The sequence below is a fragment of the Thermobia domestica genome, chromosome 16 (genome assembly GCF_964235325.1).
Source record: "Thermobia domestica chromosome 16, izTheDome1.hap1.1, whole genome shotgun sequence".
Lineage (NCBI taxonomy): Eukaryota > Metazoa > Arthropoda > Insecta > Zygentoma > Lepismatidae > Thermobia > Thermobia domestica.
Genome location: NC_137469.1, coordinates 78,772,761 through 78,795,117, shown reverse-complemented (window position 1 = coordinate 78,795,117; position 22,357 = coordinate 78,772,761). Strand labels below are relative to the sequence as shown.

The 22,357-nt window shown below is 32.4% G+C and overlaps 1 protein-coding gene across 1 annotated transcript in view; it reads left to right on the top strand.

Annotated features, from left to right (window-relative positions):
• Positions 1-16,678, top strand: part of LOC145673188 (uncharacterized) — a 279,284-nt gene extending 262,606 nt beyond the window's left edge. The window contains exons 7-10 of the mRNA XM_081742657.1: positions 5,549-5,685; positions 7,072-7,224; positions 9,294-9,513; positions 13,386-16,678. Of these exons, the coding sequence (XP_081598783.1) occupies positions 5,549-5,685; positions 7,072-7,224; positions 9,294-9,513; positions 13,386-13,584 (709 nt within the window). The 3' untranslated portion in view covers positions 13,585-16,678. The remainder of the gene's footprint in view (positions 1-5,548; positions 5,686-7,071; positions 7,225-9,293; positions 9,514-13,385) is intronic.
• The last annotated feature ends 5,679 nt before the right edge of the window (positions 16,679-22,357 follow it).

Genomic DNA, 22,357 nt, shown 5'->3' with positions numbered 1-22,357 from the left:
TAGCCTGTGTGATATCCTGTAGTCTTAGGGATTAGGTTGATCATCACGATGTAAAACCCATTGGGGGCTTGAGCCCCTCTGTAGAGTACGATTGAATTTTAAACTGACTTCTAAGTTTCTGTGTTCGCGTTTCTGTCAAGTCCAGTAGTCTTACAAAGTGTGGAAACGAGAAGCTGAGAGTCAGGAAGTTTAAAAAAAATGGTAGAGTGGTCACCTCTGGTTCAATTCTAGGTTATGTAAGCTTGTGGTGGACAACAACATGTTCGTGAGTTTTCTCAGAATTCTTCTGTTTCCTCGCACATTCTCATTTTACCAATTCCTTTCGTAATCATTCACTTTCATGAATCACCCGTTTCCTTCAGCTTACAAAGCACAACCAAAGGATTTTCATTTGTTTTTGTTTTTTAATTTTTCAAACCTATATATTTAAAAGGTTTATAACTTTTTTATTATATTTTAAGATTAGTTTATTATCTTATATTTTTGTGATGAATTTTTTTAAACTTAACGCGCCCATGATTATGCTCCGAGAAAAATGAGTGACGGTGATGATATGGATGAGAATAGTGGGAGGAACGGACAAATCCAGAGAAAACCTACGCATATGGTGTTTGTGTATTTATGAAGCTCACTTCGTGAATAAATTCAATTAAAACCTCCTGTAAATAAAGAGACGATCTCGAACAACGTGGTTTTGCATAATGTAGACGATTCTTGAATCAAATAACCGCATTATGCAAAGGATTCACCTGTATTTTAACCTTAAAATAATTTCTTTAAGAAATTTCGTATTTTCTTACCTCCTTTTTCTATTTTTTTTAAATGAAATATGCATAAAGATTCGTTCTGTAGCAATTATTATGCGAGCGTGTCGATATGTTAAATTTAATGGGGAAAGTATTATCATCATAACTCGTTCATATCATCGTTTATTCAGTAAAGTGATGTGAATGAAAAATCTGTGTGAGCGCGGAAACAAATAAATCAGATTTTAAAAAAATAGGCGATGAGTAAAATTGCGAAGAAAGAAGAAATAATAAAAAGTTGCTCTCTCAAGATTGGTCTAAATTGTGGAGCCATTTATCGGTAATTTCGTTTCATTAAGACTGGCGATCGGTCGCAAGGACAGCTATAATCACTATCATTCCTTGAGACCTTGAATATATATATATATATATATATATATATATATATATATATATATATATATATATATATATATATATATATATATATATATATATATTTCAAGCAATTTTAAGATCAGTGATACTCATTTCACAGTCATTCAAAACTCGAGTTTTCCGCATCTCTTTCCCTTTTAACTCTTTATTTCTTTTGTTTATATCTATTAACGATTTCACTCTCCTTTCTTTGAAACCTGTTATTTTCTTAGCAGACAGAACAAACTACAAATACTTTACACACAGACTACAAGCAGAATCATTGAAAAAAAGAAAAGTATACGTATCGCATTTTCGTCTTACATACTCTTGGGTTTAAGTTAAGGTTGCCATCCGTTTAATTTTTTGGCGTTTCCTTCAAAATTAATACGAACGTGTCTCATCTTGTGTCGAAATATTTTGGCATTCTTTCCTTTTGATTATTCCAGTACTAGCGTCAATTTCTCGCTTCGCTGGGTTAAAATAAGAAAAAAATTAGTAATATGTTTCGTTAGTCAATCACTTTTTACTATTACTAAAGCGCTTTCTGATGTGTCATTTTCGATCATTTTTATATCCCCCCCCCCCCTCAAGTTGCCGGACTGGATTTGGATTTAAACAGCATCACAAATGTCACTGTTCATCTCAGCGACCCCTAAAACTATCGATTCGACTCTAATATTGGTCATTTTTCGATCATTTATATATACCAGTCCTCCTCCCCTAAATTGCAACGTCAAAGCGAAATGATTAAAAAAAAAAAAAAAAAAAAAAACAGGGCGGAACCTCATCTATGTTGAAAATTTGATCGAGATCAATGGGGTGGTCCAATAGTTATTAAGTCACAAACATAGTCATTTTCACTTTTATTTATATAAATTTCTAGCATTCCGCAAAAAATTAAAATTAGAATGTGTTTAAGGATATCGATACCGTGTTACATATTACTTACTGCAAACATTGCTCGCATTAACGTAAATATAAAGTTTTTAATATCTTGTTCCAGTTTATTTTCAATTTCGAATCTGTTGTACGTTCATTGATAATGTTCTTTCACTCATCAATTTTAGCCTCAAGCTTATCTTCATTTATTGTAGTATATCATCTGTAATCAGTTTTTATCGAATCTATTAATCACCATTTCACTAATATCGACGCTATCCGATAGTATAAAGTTCTGTATATTTTCAAATTACATGTTAACTTTACAATGTCCTCTCCAGTTGGTATCCTTGCATAGGCTCAAACAATGGTATTACTTTCAATCATAAGAACAGACGATCGCATTAGCAAATGTTGAAACAAAGAAAAAGCTTCCTTTGTGTGCCTTCTTCCTACGCGCATTCCCGGGCAAATCCTCCTGCTTCACCCTGCCCTAATCGGAATTACATGCAGTTTTAGTGATTACCTAGCATGTCTTATTTATAAAGCTGCAACAACGCCATGCGAAAGTACAGCAAAGTGGAGCGTATAATGTAAAATTAACCCCAAGTTACTATGAGTTGAGTTGAGTTGAGTTTAACGCCCCTTTCAGCAGCGAGGCTATATGAGACGGAACCTACTGATTAACGTGGAATCCAAACCACATGAGCTCCCGCTGGGAATCGAACCCGGGTCTCCCAGGCCAAAGGCTCGTACGCTAACCACTTAGCCACAGATGAGCTCCCAAGTTACTATAAATCTATAGCTGTATAATCCATCTCTTTTGTTTTTGTTCCTCAGTATTGTAGCTAGCTCTACTGCTAAACGTCTTGTAATCTTACAGTTAAAAGATCATGGTCATTTTATTAGGACCTATTATTATTATTATTATTATTATTATTATTATTATTATTATTATTATTATTATTATTATTATTATTATTATTATTATTATTATTATTATTATTATTATTATTATTATTTTGCCAGGTATCAAATGTCTCCACACTTTTCACTGTGGAAGGATGGCAATCCTAGATTAAGGAGACACCATTAAAGGAAAGAAAATCGTTAGGAAAGAGTTGTCCAAATGAATTTTATTTAATCGCAAGCGTGTAATTGTACCTCGTTTCACAACCACATCAACAATTGGCTCTCAAGCAAACCAACTCTTTCTAATAATTCTACTAGTCTATTTGGGTCCATTTTTGTTCTCTTATTCGTCGTCTTCAAATGAGAAACAAATGACCTAACTTAGTCTTCAAACTAAAAGACTAAAAGACAGACTCATATGATATTTATTGTCTTGAAATAATTAACGGTTTGAGTTCTGAAACTTGCTCTGTTTTTCCTTTAATAGTGTACTATTTCAATTTCTATTTATTTATTATTTTTTTTTTAAAGTTCATTTTCGTTTACGAGTTAAGTCAATGGCATTTAATGTGTTAGGTGCGGTCTCAACATTTGAAGACGTTTTATGCTTCTTTAATATCAAAAGAAGGCCCTCTTTTTCACCTGTTACTCCGACCCACTGAAACAAAGCGTGAAGTTCTTCAGAAATGAACTGCTCGAAGTTTATGGTTCCAGAGAGCTTGTTAAGTTACGTCCATTATTTAACACCGTACCTTTAATTTTTCTCCAGATTCATGTAATTGCTAACGAGTTAAGAGTTTTGGTCCGGTACATCCAGGTTCGATTCTGGTGGGAATACAATGTTAGATCTGACGTAAGATTATAGCATCGTCTCATATACGTAGACTCATTACTGAAAAAATACATAAACGTATACATAAACGCATTGAGCTGAAACAAACTACGTTTTCCTTCCTGTATAATTGAGATATTTGAGCTAATTTCAACCAGAATTGTAATTAGAATCCCATTTTCTCGAGAAAGATAATTATGAATCAGGTATTTAATTAAAAAAAAAAAAGTCTTACTGTATTTGTTGGTGATAACCCTTTTACCTCATCAAATTTTCGCGCTTAGTTACATTTAAAATAATAAATAATTTGTTCTTTGCTGAATTAACATTTTTCTCCTTGCTATTATTTTGGTATTTTTTTATAATGTTCTGTGTTATTTTTATGTTCGTTTGTTTGTAACTTTCAAATCTTGCAACCTAAATTTCTCCCACTGACACACTAACTACAAGTCTGAAATTTTGTACAGATAAGTAAACCTGCTGAGAGTACAATATTTTCACATTTTCGCTCTTGCACATTACTTTGCTGTACTAACTAACTAACTAACTTTATGGTCTATGAAACCCGGAGGTTCAATCCCGCATCTACAAAAGCTCTCCTTTGACTTCCTACCTTGGTCAACTGAATCCAGTTTCTACTTTGCATTCCTCTTTTTGCAAGATTCATATTGTCCTTCCATCTGCGCCTAGGTCTTGCTAATGGTCGTTTTCCGATTGGACTCCCAGTTAAAACTTTGAAAGCGTTTCTATTTTCTTCCATTGTGGCTACATGACTTGCCTATCTGAGCCTCCTAGATTTGATGACCCTAAAAATGTGTGGTAGACAATATAAATTATGTAGTTTCTCGTTATGCAGTTTCCGCCATTCATCATTTCCGTTCCTCTTCTGTCCAAATATTCGTCTCAGGATCTTGTTCTCAAATACTTTCAATCTGCGTTCTTCTCTCAAAGTAAGCGACCATGTTTCGCAACCATACAGAACAACAGGCATGATTATCGTTTTTTATATTTTAAGCTTCAATTTTTTTTTTTTTTTTTTTTTTTTTTTTTGCTGTACAATGAATTAAATTATTACAAATGTTTTTATATTACTTATGTGCGTAGACAGCTTCAGTTCATATAGCATTATTTCAATAGATAGTAGAGTGGTTCAGCACTGGTTCGAGATTTTATGTGACGCCTCTAATGGAAAAGTTAGGTACTATTGCCTTCCACAAGAAATCATGTAGTATTATAAAGTTAAGAAAATTCCAGGATATTGAATAAGGACTAAAAAGTAAACAGTTTGTTTGTTTAAAAAAAAACTTTTAGAAATGCTTTTATAAGAGTCATTAAAAAGGCGATTTTTTGTTGAGGTAATATGAAGAAAAGAGGCCAAGACTAAAAGCATTGCGGCGATTTATTGTTCATCTAAACTGCTTCAATGATGATCGCTTTAAGCATGGAAGCTAATGATTATAATGAATTATAGCGAGCCACTTTCGTAATATCCGTAAAAACTTTAACCCTTAACCTTAGGAAAGGCGTCCAATGCATTTAGTCTTCATTTTACCCCATCATAGAAATTATAGAATCTCCTTTTCAATGCATTTTATAAAAGTTTTTTTTTTTTCTTTCTTTCTTTCTTTCTTTATTTTTTTTTGGGGGGTAGGAGTATTCTATTTCCATACGCGTAGAATAAACAATGTAAATCTGCCTGCAGTTCATATCATGTTGTTATACTGATTTTTTTTTTTTTTTTTTTCGTTTCATTTTTCAGGTGTCCAGTAAATCGAGTTATTTCTCAGTTTAAATATGACGAGAAAATGGGAGCGGCCGATGCCGAACTCAAGTCCATGTTCCGTTTTCCTGACAGCAACGAGGTTCATTTCCAATGTGACATTGCAATCTGTAAAGGTAGGTTGCGACATCGATTTTTATTGTTGTATTCGAATTGAAATTATAATAATTTAAAACTTAGTCATATATGAAGTGATGTCTCTCAAATATTTAAATTAAAAAAAAAAAAAATACGTGGATCACAAATCTCAATTACTTGGATTACATTATCTCAATTAGCTGCGCAGAGTATACGGCTTTTTTCAGTTAATTTTGCTGAAAATTTTGCTTTAACATTATTTTACAGAATTAATATCTAGTCCTTCTACAATAACTTTTGAATGTTTTTGTCACAAAAAAATTTACATCGTTAAATGTAATTCCAAAACGGTTACCTCAAATAACGTTAACTTTCCAGTTATATAATTCTCGATATATATTTGGTTATATAGGTTAACCCCCTTATCTTAAAAGAGCTTGATAAGAAACTGTTATATTATTGACTAGTGATTCTGAATTATCAACAAAACGTTAATTATTAACTGTCCAATATGAAATCTGATTAAAGAAAAATACTATAATTCAGAAACACCAGTATTTTATGTATTAATAATTACAGTACCGTGTATTGAATATTGAGTCACGAACATACGTATAGGGTCTAAAGCATAATCTATTGTGATTTTGAAACTGTTTTAACATTCAATATTTCATATATATTAACAAAATATGATATGAAATATTACTATATATATATAAAGACCTGAATTGCATAACATCCCAAGTCCACTGTTTTTCTTCGTATTTTGCATTTTTTGTTTGTTATGTTAGCATCTATGTTTTAAGGGGCTATTCACGTGCATAATACGTAAATCAAAATCAAAATATTAAAAAAATACAAAATAATTTCAGCTAAACAGAATAGCATGCCAAATATAATCTTGTCTTTCTCCTAAAATCACAAAAATACTCCGGTAGACTTGGGATGTTCTGCAATTCAGGTCTTTATATAGATAGATAGATATACAGGGGGTAAAAGTGCGGGGGAACGCGGGGTGACGCCGTCCCACCTCCAAAAAATATTTATATGTACGGCGTACCCCAGTTTCCAAAAATTTACAATGGGCAAAGATAGGCAGTGGGACGGCTTGACGTCATGCCGCTACCTACCGTCCCCCTACCTTTTCAGATCCATTTGTACCCCTGCATATATATATATATATATATATATATATATATATATATATATATATATATATATATATATATATATATATATATATATATATATATATAATTAATCTAAATATACAATATTTTTGTATTTGTTGTCATGATAGAAAGAAAATCAGGAAATTAATCTGTTATACGTTGTTAATATCATCCTTTGCGGTAATACTATTATACTTTTGTTGTTATTTATTTATTTATTTATTCATTTACTTATTCATTTATATATTTCAGGAGGATGTCCTGAAGTGTTGTGCGATACGGACATAGAACGTTTACCATCGGCTCAAGCAAGATCACTCACAAATGACATATATTCAGAATCTGATGAAGGAGTATTGATGGCAAGCACAAGTGTTTTCGTCTTGGATCCTGGAGAACAACCATGTAAGCATTTATTATTATTATTAAAGATACGCTTAAATTTTAGAAACATTATTAAACAATAATACAAATTGCAACTTGAGTGTATTTGTGTTTCATGTTTGACGAATTTCTTATTATCCAGACAAGTCTGCATGCTCGGATAATCTGGGAAACACTACGTGAAGTAGCATTCACCATGGAGCTGAGTCTTGAGTGGTATCAAAGTAGACGTAGTCGCCAGTAGTTTTCACAGGCACTTAGGAATCCTCTGATCTTTTGAAAGCAACAGTTTATAACAACTGTTTGCAACCAGAGACAAGTCGGCAGTCCATCATAGGCTGTCTCATCAACCTAAAAATTTACAAGCTCCAACAAATTGCTGTCTGAAGTACTCACAGGAAACAAAACATGGCTATACCAATTTATTGCAACTGGTTATTAATGTTTCTTGAACAATTACTACTAAAGTTGACATTGCATAATGTTTCAACGTTTGCAGTCTATACATTGGTTATCTTGAATTGTCCATTCAGTTTCTCTTTGAAGGTAAAATCTGTAAAACGCTCCGCCGTGTTATCTATTCACACTTTTACGTGTTGACACGTATGTACTCTAGCAGTACAGACTGTAGGTTCAAGAATGGGGAATGGTAGGCCTAATCAATTTCAACGTTGGTCCAATGCACCCGATATAAAATATATAAAATGGCGATTAGGAGAGCAAGCTTGAAAGTGTTGGGCAAATGATGGCAAATTGTGGATTGGCCAACCAACACTTTTTAATACGTTGGGCCAATTATTCTTCAACTTCATTTTTTAAACTACTAATTCTCAGTTATACCGATCATTGACTTACCTAGAATCTACTATGTGTGTGCTGCTATGGTATTTGTCTTCTTTTTTTATTAAGTATTCTCTTGAGAAATGAACGGCATGGTCAAAATTGTCTTTAAAATATAAATTAAGTAATGTTGTATTGGCAATAGAAAGTTAACAATAGTCCTTATCATCTAGCTGTACTGTTATATAAAACTCTAATAAGTGGAGGAAACTTAACAACTGTCTTTCGAGGAAGATCTTGTATTTAATAATTAGTACAATAATTTGGTATTCTTTCGTACCTTAGTTTGTAGCGATAAACTGTATTTTATTTATTTATTATCGATGTGATTTCTCTGAAAAGCCGCCACTGCATGTAGGTATATTTTGCTTTGAACTAATTTAAATGAAATCTTTATCACTATCTTCGTTAAAAATTTCAGCTACCATCCACACTAAAATTCCAGGTACCGTACCTGACAAACAGTAAAAAGATGGAGTAAGGTGTGAAATAATTAAAGATTACTGAGCTTTGATATAGTTGCAGCTTTCATTGCAATTTCATTCCTTTGATCAATTATTAAAAATTTCATTTTAATATAGGCCTATTTTGTATTATGAAAAAAGAGGAAGTTTGTGAGCTTGTTGTGGGAAGAATCTGACTCTAGTCAATCAATTTAGATTACTTTTTGACCGTTGGAAAGTACTTTTTTTGTGAGCATAAGTTACCTATTATCACGCTTTGACTCAGTGATAAAGGAATTTATGCTGACAAAATTATTAGTTTTAATTCAAGCCTACTATTGTTGGGACTATCTATGGTCTACGTTAATTAAAGAAGGTCATCGACTATTGTATCAAGCGTAAGAACTTAACACTCTCAAGCGCGTAAAATCATTTTATGAAATACTGAGTTACGATTTTGGACCTTAATGGCTGTTTTTGAAAATCTATGTTCAAAGTAGTAAATAATGTATGATTTAAAGATATTAAATAATGTATGTTTCGAAATTTGACTCTACGCTGCTGCACTTCAAGAAAACCAGAAAAATAATCCCCTTATATGCCAATAGACCAAAAAAATAGCGCATGTATTCAACACCGTTAAGAACAATGCAGAAATAGATTTTTGTTAGATAGATTTGAAAGTTTGAATGAAGAAAGAATTTGTATAAATACATATTAGTTATAAACAATAATGAGAGAATTCATGTTTTTATACTGTTTTTCTATTGTTTACTAAATAAATGAATATTTAATACTCTTTTACAGCCGTCCTAGAGTTATGTGATGAAGGAATTCGTCCACCATGGCTACTATACTTATGTATAGCATTCGGCATCCTTTTCCTGATCATGCTCATTATTAACATATTCCTGTGCTCTGCCATGACTTGCTCCTGTAGTAGAACCGAAGTTATTGAGAAAGAACCAAGCATCATAGAAGACTATGATCCATATAGGAGTTGGCATGGGTCACAATATGGATCAAGGTTAGTTCACGTTAATTATTACGTTATGTTTATTTCTAACACATTTTCTTACTAATGAATTTGACATTTTTAGTAGTTCCAAGAACTAAAAATGTTGTAAAACTTGATTTTAGTCAGAGGAAGTAGCGAAATTAACTCAGAAATCAATTCAGAAAAAATCTCTATTCAATCCAAAACCATCACTTCTTTATTATCATTACTTAAAGAGAGAAGTTTACAGTCATAAAAAGACCCTATTAAACTTATATCCTCGTATTTGATCTTTATAAAATATAAATGTATCATAGGAGTACTCATAACTTACATGTAGAGTATTGTAATTAACTTATTTCAAATTTTAAAAAACTAGAGAATACTGTATAAAGTTGTTTGAAAGTTATATAAGTTTCTTTTTGAGAAATATCACTCAAATTGTTCACTTTTTGAACGAATATACGTATAATGAGGGTGGTAAGCTGAACTGACAATTTAAAATGCCTGTACTTTTCTATCCTTTAACACTTTGGCCCCGAGTGTATTTAAATACCACGTTACCTTTGTGCTAACGGATTTAAAGGTTATTTTGTGGCTTTAATTTTCTTTTACATACATACATACATACACACACACACACACACACACACACACATATATATATATATATATATATATATATATATATATATATATATATATATATAATATCGCTTACGGAAATCAAATTAATTATAAGTAAAATGTATTTGTAAAACTTGGTGATTTTCATTTCAGTTCATATGTTCTACAACAATAATTATGCACTTCTACTTCATCATCATCATCATCATACGTATTCTGCCAGTATTGGCAGGTCATTTGCCGCAGCTAAGAAGTTTCCATGCTCCACGGTCTTCTAGTAACAGCTTCGTTTTCGTGTATGACTTTTCTGTTTTGATATTGTAGTTTCCTTCGCCCCCTCCCTTTCTTTCCTGCCACCATAACCTTTAGCACGTTCCTCATGATACAATTCATTCGTAGCCAATGTCCTAACCACTTTATCTTCTTTTTAATAATATCTGAAATTGTTCTTTTCACCCCATCATTTTTAAGACCCTCTTATTTGTTTTCCTCTCGATTCAGTTAATTCTCTCCATTTTTCTCCACACCCATACTTCGAAAACTTCGAGTTGTTTTTCATCATTTTTGCGTAATGTCCATGTTAGTAACCAATACACTACAATACTCCACACAAGGCATTTTATGAGTCTTTTTCTCAAATCTTCATTCAAGGTCCCGCAAAATAGTGTTTTCTTCCTCCTAAAGACTTCTTTCGCCATTCCTATCCTTGCTTTTATTTCACGTTCACACATCATATCATTACTAATAATACTACCCAGGTATCAAAACTTCGTATGTGCAAAAAGAAATTGTTGATACTAGTAATTTTTTAATAATGCAATTAATAAACATATAACGTAGATGCATTATTAAAAATTTGCATTATTTGCATTTTTTTTCTAAAACTACTGAACGAAACAATTAAAACAGGGCAAAATAACTTTCAATGAAGTACGTGTACAAGTGTTTCTAAAATTCCATAATTTGTTTGCTGTCTTAATTCGTTGAGATAAATAAGGAATATAACATATATACCATTTCATTATTATTTATCACTTATTATAAGATCAGAAAGTTTAACAGTTTTGAAAGATTAATTCCTAGATTGCTTATAACTTTAATTAGTAGTGGTAACTGAGGAGTATAATTTATATATTCTTTTCACCATTACTTATCTCTATTATGAGTCCAAAAAGTTCAACAGTTTTTAAAGGTTAAATTGCATATAATTATCTTTCTTTTTCAGCGTTAATATGACATTATTATTTTAAAGTTTATTTATTTGTATAATATATATGGAAATTCATGCAACAAATAATCTTTCAAGTGAATTCTTAAGAAGCACAATAAGAATAGATATTTACTGTTTCATTTGAAATTTTCATTATAACAGTTTTTTTAATAATCATTGTTATTTTACAATTCTTATGTAATTACTTATGGTTGTATCATAGAAATAATATCTTTCAAGTTAGAATTAATTAATATTACTTTCTATTATGTGCCATTGTTTATAACATTATTGTAAATTTGTGTTTAAAAGTGGATATCCTCAAATAATTTCTAAATGAACTGGAACACGTAGAGTATAGTTTCCTATAAATTAAAAGAGACAATGATTCATTACATTGTTAACCGCTTAAAGAGCAATCTTATAATAACTCAGTACATATCCACTCATATGTCCTGTGAACAACCTGTCAACTATCGGCAATGTCAACACATAAATAAGAAGGGAAAGTTTGGTGGGAATAGGATCTTTGGAAATTAATTACAGAGAAAATAACTTAAAAAAAAAAACTTATCTTTGTGCACATCCATATGAAAAGTTCTCGCTACGCTTTTGAAGCTTCACAGTACTTTCATTGTACTCTTTTGGTTGGTAACGACAGAGTCCATAATGTTATTTCAACTTCTGTCAGAGCGCCCATGTCTAAATTTAATTTTGGTTCCTTCATTCGAATGAAAAAGTTTTCTGTGCCTATCTTTCTATGAACGATTAAGATTTTATTTATTTATTTTTTTATCATTTTTATTTTACTGATGTTGTTGTTTGTATCTTTCAAGTGTTTTAAAAGATCCCATGATGGGGCATCGTTGTAGTTATGTTCTTTCAGTCTTGTGTGTATGTTCATTTTCGTAAAAGGGGTCACGTACACAGGACTTTATAGATACGTATGGAATCCAGCGAATTATTGAATAAGTTTTTATAACCTGTTAATTTTTTCTCTATATTCTTTGGGGACGCTAATGGTGTGTTAAAATTATATTTTGTAATTCGTTCGAAACCAAATGAAATATAGACTTATGATTCTTGGAATCGCTGGCGTCGTTAGCTTTTAAATGTTTGGGAGGGACATAATACATTTCAAATATGCGAATTATTTGAAAGAAGAAATGTAATAATTTCTTGTAACTCAAGTAGTGCACAAAAACTGTCATTCATAAGCATAAATATACACAGGGGCGAGCCCAGTGGGGAGATATATCCCCCTTCCCCGAAATACGAAAAAGACGTTCAAAAATATTTTATTATGAGAAAAACATACTTTAAGAAAATGATGCGTACTGAAAAATTATCCTCTTCCCACCGAAATAGAATCCTAGGTGAGCCTAGAAAATTATTAGGTAGAATTTGTCCCCCTTTTTAATGACGCCCGTGCTGAGAGTTTTTTATATTTTTTTGTTAATGCTTTCCATTTTAGCAATGTTTCAACTTGACGTAACTTAAAAAAAAAATAGATAGAAAAGTTATTACATGATTGATACTTTGAAACAATGGTTAATCAGGTTGAAACATTAATTAAATCAAATATATTAAAACAAGATAATTCCAAGAAATGGATAGGTATGCCTTTTTCAGTCGGTTTTAAACAAATTACCAAAAAAAAAAAAAAAAAAAAAAAAGAAATTCAGGAAGCACAATTTTAACATAGCATTCGTTCTCCCAAAGACTCGATCAATACTTAACAGGTTATGAAAGTTTCTTTACAAAACATATAACAAGTTCATAACAAAAAGGAACACACACTACACTGAAAGAAGTTATTTGTGATGCCAAATACAAGGATCCACAACATCCACCATATATACCTAGGTACTATGCTATAGGAAACATTGGACTTCTAAATTGCTGAAAAAATTAATTCAAATGTAAGTTGATCTAGTCCAGTTTAAATGAAATATACAGTATGTCCGTAGTAAAAGATAGATAGATCATAATATTATTGACTTTAACTATAGGACACTTCAATTTTTTCCTTTCTCGCACTGATTCCTTATATTCGTAATTTCAGGTATTCTTTGAATGGAAAACCAGGATACACGTCTGGTGGATCCACAATGAATTCTACACGATCCGTTTCGACGAACAGCGATCACTACGCCATTGTTCATTCACGGCCAGGAAGTCGTTATTCAGCTCCAGGATCACATAAAGGCGCTCCTCGGGGCCCAGGATCTGCTGTGGGTTCACACTACTCCGGAAAAGTGTGAAGCTGAAAGAAATCAGAGCAGTGTGCAACACAATGAAAAAAAGACTTAGATTTAAAAAGAATTCAATGTGAGACATCGATTATGATGTAGATCGTAGATCAAATTGACATTTGTGGCTGTTAACCTAAGTGCTAAACTAATGTGTGTGTATATATATATAGTAAGATGTAAGTACTAATACTGAATAACAACCCAAGTAGCATTGATGGTTGGGATCAATTCAGAATAACAATGACCCGACGTACGGCTGGTACTAACCCATCTTTCGCTACTTGGAAGAAACTTAAAAAAAAAGAAGTGATAAATAGCGCACAGAATGTGTGATAGTTTTTGATTTTATTAAAGGTTTTACCAACTAGCAATCAAAACGTGTATTCTAAAACGTAACGGATTAACTGTGTGTTCAAAATACACATAAAGTAAAATAGACAATAAGTTCATAATCCAGTGCCTCGTGTTTACGTGTTTTAAGTATTTGTCATTTTTTAAAAGTAAGCATGCAGTACTAAAAACATATAATTAAGTCCGTTTTTTTTTTTTTTTTTTTTTTTTTTTGTGCTCTAGCGACGTCACGATAGATGTAAATAAAAAGACATTGAAAAAAGATATGGTCAAAATATTTTAAGTGAAGCTACACAGTCTACCATAAGAGGGACTGGTTTTATTTGTAATTTGAACTGTTTTATGTTCCATACTTTTCTCCATTCTCTTTATTAATGGTTGTGTTTATATGAAATCGACTTTAAATTGATATTTCTATGTATGTCACTATTAATAGGCAAGTATCGCTTACTACTAAACTATCATTAGTGAGAAAGATGAAATGCAGACGATTTTCTTTTTCCAAACTTAAACTCACTTTTATGGTTCTTAAACTATGGATATAGGGTTGCCAACTGGCAGGTATTTCACCGACTTAACCGGAAATATTGTTGTTATTTTGATTGAGGCCGGTGACCAGTACAAACTTCTTACCAGTCCCTTTGTGACCGGTATTTTCAAATATGTAATCCAGAATAAAACATCGAACATCAAAATCTTCAATGTTGAAGTGTAAGTTTGTAGTTGAGGTATAAGTTTAAAGAATAAATTTCATTTTGTAAATGCACGTAAGGATTAACATACTTTTGTTCATCTCTTTAGATAATTTTAAAGAAGTGGCAGTTAGTGAAAGATACAATAAAATGATCAATACCGACTTTAGTTTTTCATTTTTAGCACAATATATCTACTAAGCTTATTAGTGAATGTACTAAAGATATGCAGATTACAGATGCTAATGCACTTTTGTCCACGATAGTACATTTCCTTTGCATTGATGGGTCCGAACAGAGATATTTCACACCTAGGTCTATATCATAGGGAATTTTGAGAGGGGTGCCGGTAATTTAATTTTGCAGAGTTGGCAACTCTATATGGATATCTTGTATAATACATAAGACCTTTGTGATGCTATGCATGATACTGTCAGTTTATTTGGATTTTCATGTGTTGTTAAATTTTTACCTGAGTTCCCACAGAACGTATTAATTTGTAGGGCTTCAACAGAATCCGATTAAATAATCAAATTGTTATTTTTTTTAACCGTCAGAAGCGTTTTCTTCCATTTAGTAATTTTTTTTTTTTTTTTTTTTTTAATAGCACCTTTGACGATAACATACAATTAGTAAAGTAAGGTATGCTACTACAACTGTTCTTCGTTTTCCCTAACACATACACACACGTCCACCTTCTTTCATCGCTTTTATTAAGTATTCGTCTTCTGTAGCCTGCCGAATATCTACTTTGGAATTCTATAACGTTGGCAACAAGAAAATATAAAGCAGCATAGATGAAAATCCAAGAGAAATGTACAATTCAAAGTTGATAAAGCATTTATGCAGATTATTTTCCCCCGGAAGATTTAGCAGAGAAGGCTTCAAAATGTATATTTAAAAAATTAAATAAGAAAGATACTTAAAATTTTAGAAGTTTTGAGTACGATTTTTATGGCATAGTATGTTCTAAAATAAACAGTATTTTCGAGATAGTCACCAGATTTGTAGAGCGGTAGCCTACGTCATAAAAATCTTCTAGTACACTTACCGCCGGTTTTAGTAATATTTGCTTATCGAATGTTTAGTTAAAAATTTTATGAAAATTTTAAAGAATAATTATGGTATATATGTGATCTTGTTATAATGAGTAATTGAGCAAACATAGTGAAGTAATCAATGCTTTCGATAAGTTCTAAAATATTATTTAGTGATTTGTTAACTTGAATAATCGTTGTAAATATAATTACAATATCCAAATAACTCATGTGAAGCTTGTCTAAACCTGATTGTTTTAGATTACAATAATTTATAAATAGCACTGTGAATTTCTTCGGTTCTATTTATGCATGTGCTTGGGAAATCTGTGTACACCCTGTAATATCTTTAATGTCTGAAAATGTTCTTTGTTTAGAAATTATAATATAAACTTTAAACTGTGAAAAAATATATAAACTTCGTTTATGATGAATCTTTTACGTGCGAATGAACAATGCTGCTGGTCTCAAGCACAGAACACTATAAAATTAATATTAAATACATAACTCAAAATATTTGAGTATGCTTACTTTCGTGGTGCTGGAATAAAGAATCAACTTTGATAGAATAAAATATGATATAAATCATTATTTTTTTGTACTTACTGATACGTTTTTCTATAAGGAAACAAATTTATGTACATATATTTTACATTTATGTGTGAATGTGTGTCATAACTAACAGAGATATTCGTCTCAGTGTTTTATTACATAGTCATATGAAATGTAAGAATTACGATATGTCTATTATATATTTCCGAAATATGTACATACTAAGCTTTTATTTTTATAAAGACTAAGAAGAATTGAAATAAATTGTGTAATGTAGAATAATAATAAGTCTTCCTAATGTGAATATGTTACAAAATCTATGTATAATACAAATTTCTAACTTTTTTTTAAAAAGGAAAAAGTTTTTTTTTAAACAAAAAGAATCTAGAATTGTTAGAATTTTAAGGATTGTCAGTTAAAGTGTTAGATTGTATGTTTGTGTTAATAAATAATTACACAAAAAGTTTATAATAAGAAATTGACTTTTTTACTCCCGATTTCATTTACATTTTTAAAGTTATTTTTAATGCATTATATTAATCACAATATTCTTTATTCAGTAATAATTTCTACAGTTTCAGAGCACGTTTTTCGTAATTAAATATAACACTTGATGATGATACCATGATTATTATAAAAAATGACATTTGATGATAATGTTACGACTTGAAACATTTTGTTGACAATAAGAAGGAAGTTAGTGAAAGAATTATAATTTTTCAACAATTATTTTGAGTGGTGTGCCAAAAGTAAACCAGCAACACTTTCACTACGAACAATATATTATTATTAGGAACTTCTAGAAAGTAAAATGAAATTCCGAATTGTCGCTATTGTCTGAACGTTCATATATCATGCACACACACACAATGACTACATTTTACCTACTCTATTTATAAACTTCCTAAATTTTATCTGAAGAAAAGAAAATTATTAATATTAGTCAAGTTTATTCAAACAATCGTGGGAGATTGTAGTTGGATGCAGTTCGTACGCGAGGTGAGTACTTTTTCCAGGAGAGAGGAATTTCCAATATAAGCACCCAGCCATCACATATATGAATAGAAGTAATTTTTGCTTGCTTGTGAACTTTACCTCAAAAATGTCTAAACATTTTTTTTTATGAAACTTTTCTGAAACCCGTCATCGAAATGTAAAAAGCGAAAGGATTTAAGAAGCAAGATATTTTATAAGCTGTTTTGACTCAAATAAAAGTGTTCTTTCAATTTGGCTAAAAGAAAAATACACAAAATAAAAGTTGTTCTCTGTTTCTATTTTCATGATAATTAAAAAAAAAAATCTAGAGGAAGAAAAGTTATCCCTGCTAGGGATTAAAGTATCTTCCCCAGCGGGATAAATTTTTGTCAGGGGTGGAAATTTCTGATATTCCTCCGTCTATTTACACACTGAATGCAGTAGATCTCATCCGCTATCTTTTATCATTATCAATCATTCTCATAAATTGACTGATACAAATTAATAACGTAATAACAAAAGTCAGCTACATAGGTGACTAGAGTCTAGGTTTGCATCAAAAGATATAAAACTTAAATTAATCTTATGAAAAAAAATAAAGAAAACAAACAATTTGAGCTGAGAAAATTGAATTATGCTCATTTTAGTAAACAAACACCACACTTGTTTGGAATTTACAAAACGTGTTGGATTTAATGATTTGTATATTATTACAAAAAGCTAAATTAATATACAGAACTTGATCAGTTGAAAGTAACGCAAGTAAGTATGTTTGTTCACTACATTCCAGAGTAAAATATATAAACAATACATATAAGCATGTACATTAATTATTGTTTTTTGATATTATTTTACAAATTCTTTTTTTCAATTTTGAAATTGATCCGGCGACACAACAATAATGCCTATTTAAATGCCGGTGTGTAAAATGGAAATGATGATGATTCGAAAATATGAACAGTTACTCAACACATTTATTCCGCCTAGTTTTGGACTAAAAGCTTAATAATTGGTTCCTTTCTGTACCGAAGTTAAATATTTAATTCACATAGTATTGCCAAGCGAACGTTGGCGAGGGAAGACGGGTTAGAGGCCCGTAGGGCACGTTGTTTTCTGTCTTTATTACAGGTAAATGGGAAGGGGTACCTTGTTCCAGAACCTTGCCGCCATGTTGGTTATGTTACTTACTGTTACATTGAAACGTATAACTTTTTCCACGTATCTTTACAGTTATTTGCTTACTGCATTTTCTACAATTTATTTTCAGATTTATTTAGCCATGATTTTTACTTACTTTTAATATATTTTCCTGATAATCACCAGCTATGTTTACAAAACAAATGCTCATTACATTCCCATTATCCTGCCATGAAGTAACCCTGCGCTAAGTAGTCCCCTCCGCTTGGCAAATAGTTCCGTGTTTAGAACCGTTTATATAAGAAAATAAACGCAACTTTCCCTCTCCTTATACATTATCAAGGCACAAACAAATTATTAATTTCTTCACGGTAAATTTTCAAAATTTTGCTAGAAACGGATGACCAACTTTGGAACTAAACTCTAAATAGCAATTAGTTACATGTTTGCGATGGCTCAATGTTAGAGCAATGACTTCTGGTGTGTGAGATCGCTGTTTCGATCCCAGCTTTTGCCAAACGGGCCTCGTTTCCTCCCAGTTTCTTCATTCCAGCATTTTGATTATTGTCATCATTACCGTCTCCTATAACCTCGGAGCATAATCATGGAACGTTAAAATATGTAAAACATTAATCAGTTAATTATTTAAGGGGTTAAGTGCTGTATCGCTGGATCAATTTTAGGAAATTTACCGGGTCAATTAGAGAATTTATGTAAGTTTATGAGGAAGAATGAGTGAAAGTTAAGTAAGGGCAATAGTAAAAGTTAAGAACATGGTTGTGTTTGTTGGTTGTTTTTGCTGTTGTAAGCGGCACTGTGTGTGGAGGCGGATGGACTGTTTCGCGGAGAGGTACACTTTTTATGATACAGTGACGCGAAAAGCAGTATCGAAATGGCTCGTGTATGTCAAGGCTGTGACATAGATTGTAGACTGTAAAATTTGGGCAAGTCTTCAATTTACCCATTTCATGTCGAGAACAGAACCCAACCAACCCCTGTGGGGCTTCTAACCCGTTCCTCCTCCTTCTCCTCTTCCTCCTAGTACTACTACTTATACTAAGGATCCGTATAGTAAAACTGCACGCCTAATGTCACGTAATCTAACGTAACTTAATGTAATCCATCCAAATATAACAGAATGCAGTACATTTTGGTACTTTTTTTCAATTTTGAAATTGATCCGGTGACACAGCAATAATGCCTATTTAATTGTCGGTGTGTAAAATGGAAATGATGATGACTCGATTCGAAAATATGAACAGTTACTCAACACATTTCGCCCAGGTCCTTATCTAGAGGCAAGTGAGAGGACTTGTCCCCCAGACATTTCCCGTTGTTTGTTTACATAAATAATGTATGTATGTTCAAAAAATAACTAGTCAAGAAATTACCCTATTTCATTGCAAGTAAAGAAAATAAATCCGATTTAATTGGGCAGAACAGAGAATCCAATTTAAAAATTTAGCACTTCTGGCCCAATGTTTCTCCGAAAGAAGAAGATGGAGTTTTTTTTTTTAATTAATAGTATTTTAGGCCTGATTGGAAGTTTCTGTCCTCCTTGACTTGACAACTATTCGTTGCATTGTAGAAGAAGGGGTATATTTAGGTTTTTCTTGTTATCAGAAATTCAAATACAGTAGAGCGTCGATTATCCGAAGTAATTGGGGGACATGGGTGTTCGGAAAACTGGTTTGTTCGGATAATCGAACTGTACATGCTTATTTGCCATGCGCGGAGCGGCACGCCTCAACTCTAAGCTGGCGCAGCTGTTGCTGTGAACAACTTTGATACTGCCGCTACTTCTACAGCCAGTGCCAAACCGACAGAAGTGTGCTGATTGTTGAAACACAGCGACTGGCGGCTTGGCCGGTCAGCAGCGCCTTATGAAGGCCCCATTAGAAGCAATGTTCCGCCAGTGGTGGCTCAGTGCGGCGACTACTGTGGGAAACTTGGTTTGGGAGTGAGGGGGATGATGGACGGTAGGGTGGGAGAGTAACAGGTGCGAGCGAGTACACAGTTCGGTTAAGCGGTCGTTCGGTTGACCGACGTTCGGATAATCGACGCTCTACTGTATTTTGTTAGAAGCAGTACGTCATTTGTTGTATTACTTTGACTGTTCCAGTATTTCGTTCTTTTTTTCTTCTTCTTTTCTTTTCGTGAAAGTTCCAACTAGTTTTGTCTTTGTCAGGAGACATGCTTTATATCCATTTAATAGAGTTGCCTATCCATTTTCAAGAGTGTTTTAGTTGAATTTTTCATTTTAAGACACCTTTAAAATCATTAAAGTGTGCTAATTGTTCAATACATTTCAAAAACTTTTCAATACATTTCAATACATTTAATAATAATAGCTTACTAAGAAGCTATGAAAGTCAAGTGAACTCAATTAGCCTTCCCCAAAAAATTATCTTAGGCTTTCCCTACCGTAGTATTCTGGTTACGGGGTTGATTCCACCCCAAATTGGACAACTTTGTTGATACATTGTTTATATCGTGATAAGACAAAATTCGTTTCCTTTTTGCTAGAAAGCACATATAGTTTGATAGAGGAATTCATAGATGTTTGAAAGATGGAATTATATTTGCATCGCTGATTTGAGAAACGTCATAAGTCAGCCATATATCGTAAATGAGTTTACATGCGGCTCCGATTCTTGAAGGATAGCTACACCGTTGGGTTGTGATATGTCAGAAGTCACGCTAATAGTTCGTGAAATATCGAGCTGTAACAGGTGTTCCTGAGTTGAGAAACGTCACAAATAATTCACTTACGGTTTTATTGACATTATTGACTTATGATGTTTCTCAAATCAGCGATTCATTTATTGAACGAAAGGAACTTGATATATAACCAATCTGGCGCCGGTACAGAATGTTATCGTTATTTATGTAAATTCTAAAGAAAATTATAATTTTACAAAAGTTCAAAATTTTTAAAATTGCATACATAGATTCATAGAAACAGTACAAACACACACACACACACACACATTAGATATTTAGAGAGAGAGAGTTATCAAATAATGGAAATATCCACGTGCTGCAAGGTATAATTTTGGTAAGTTAGTAATACTGAACATTCGCGTTCTGCGACTGTCTTGTTAGAAATGAGTTGGAGTAATATGCGAGGCAGTGTAGTACAGATTCCTGTGTCGAATAGGCTAGACGTTGAAGGTGCAAAATTGGATACGTCTCCGATTTTCCAGGAGGGTATATTGTGGGTGCATGGTTAATTGGAGCAAGTATATTGAAGACACAGTATGTTAGAGGTATCGCGAGCAACGGTGCCCAAAGTGGTGACAGCATAGAGAACTCGTGCAAAATATCACATACAGAACAAGAATAGGCTAGAGGAATCACCAAATATTAAAAAGAATTGGCCAAAAAAAAAAAAAAAAAAATGTAGATTTAATGTGGCATTAGTCAATCAGCATCTGGAATGATCTGTTTCTGCAAACACAGTCCGACGAGAGTTACATAAACTTAACTTCGCAGTGTTGCGATTCCTAAACATCTGATCATTGTCTGTAATATCATAGCATGAAACAGATGCTATCGAGATCACAAAAGGACTGTATATGATTGGAAGAGAGTAATAGGGTTATATGAGTCAGTCTACTTCGTAGAGTTAGACATAGCGGGAAATCTGTGCTGACGTGGACCGTAATTTTATACTATTCCCTTGTCCTGTTATTACCCTCAAAGGACGGATTACTACCAGTAATTATGTGGGTATTTTAAGTTACCAGGTGCATCCTGCAGTGCAGATGTTGTTTTCCAACTACGACGCACTCTTCCAAAATGACAATACATCAACACACACAGCCTGACTTGTTGAGAGGTAGTTGGAGAAACATCAGAATGAACTTCAACACCTCTCTGACTTCAGCATTATCAAACATCTATGGGCAGGTTTAGAGCAGTGAGTCCGATACAGATTTCTTCTTCTATCACAGCAATGGAGTGTTGCACATTATTAAGTGCGTGATCCACTTTCTCTGGAAAAGATGCATGAGCTATATGACTCAATTCGGCGAT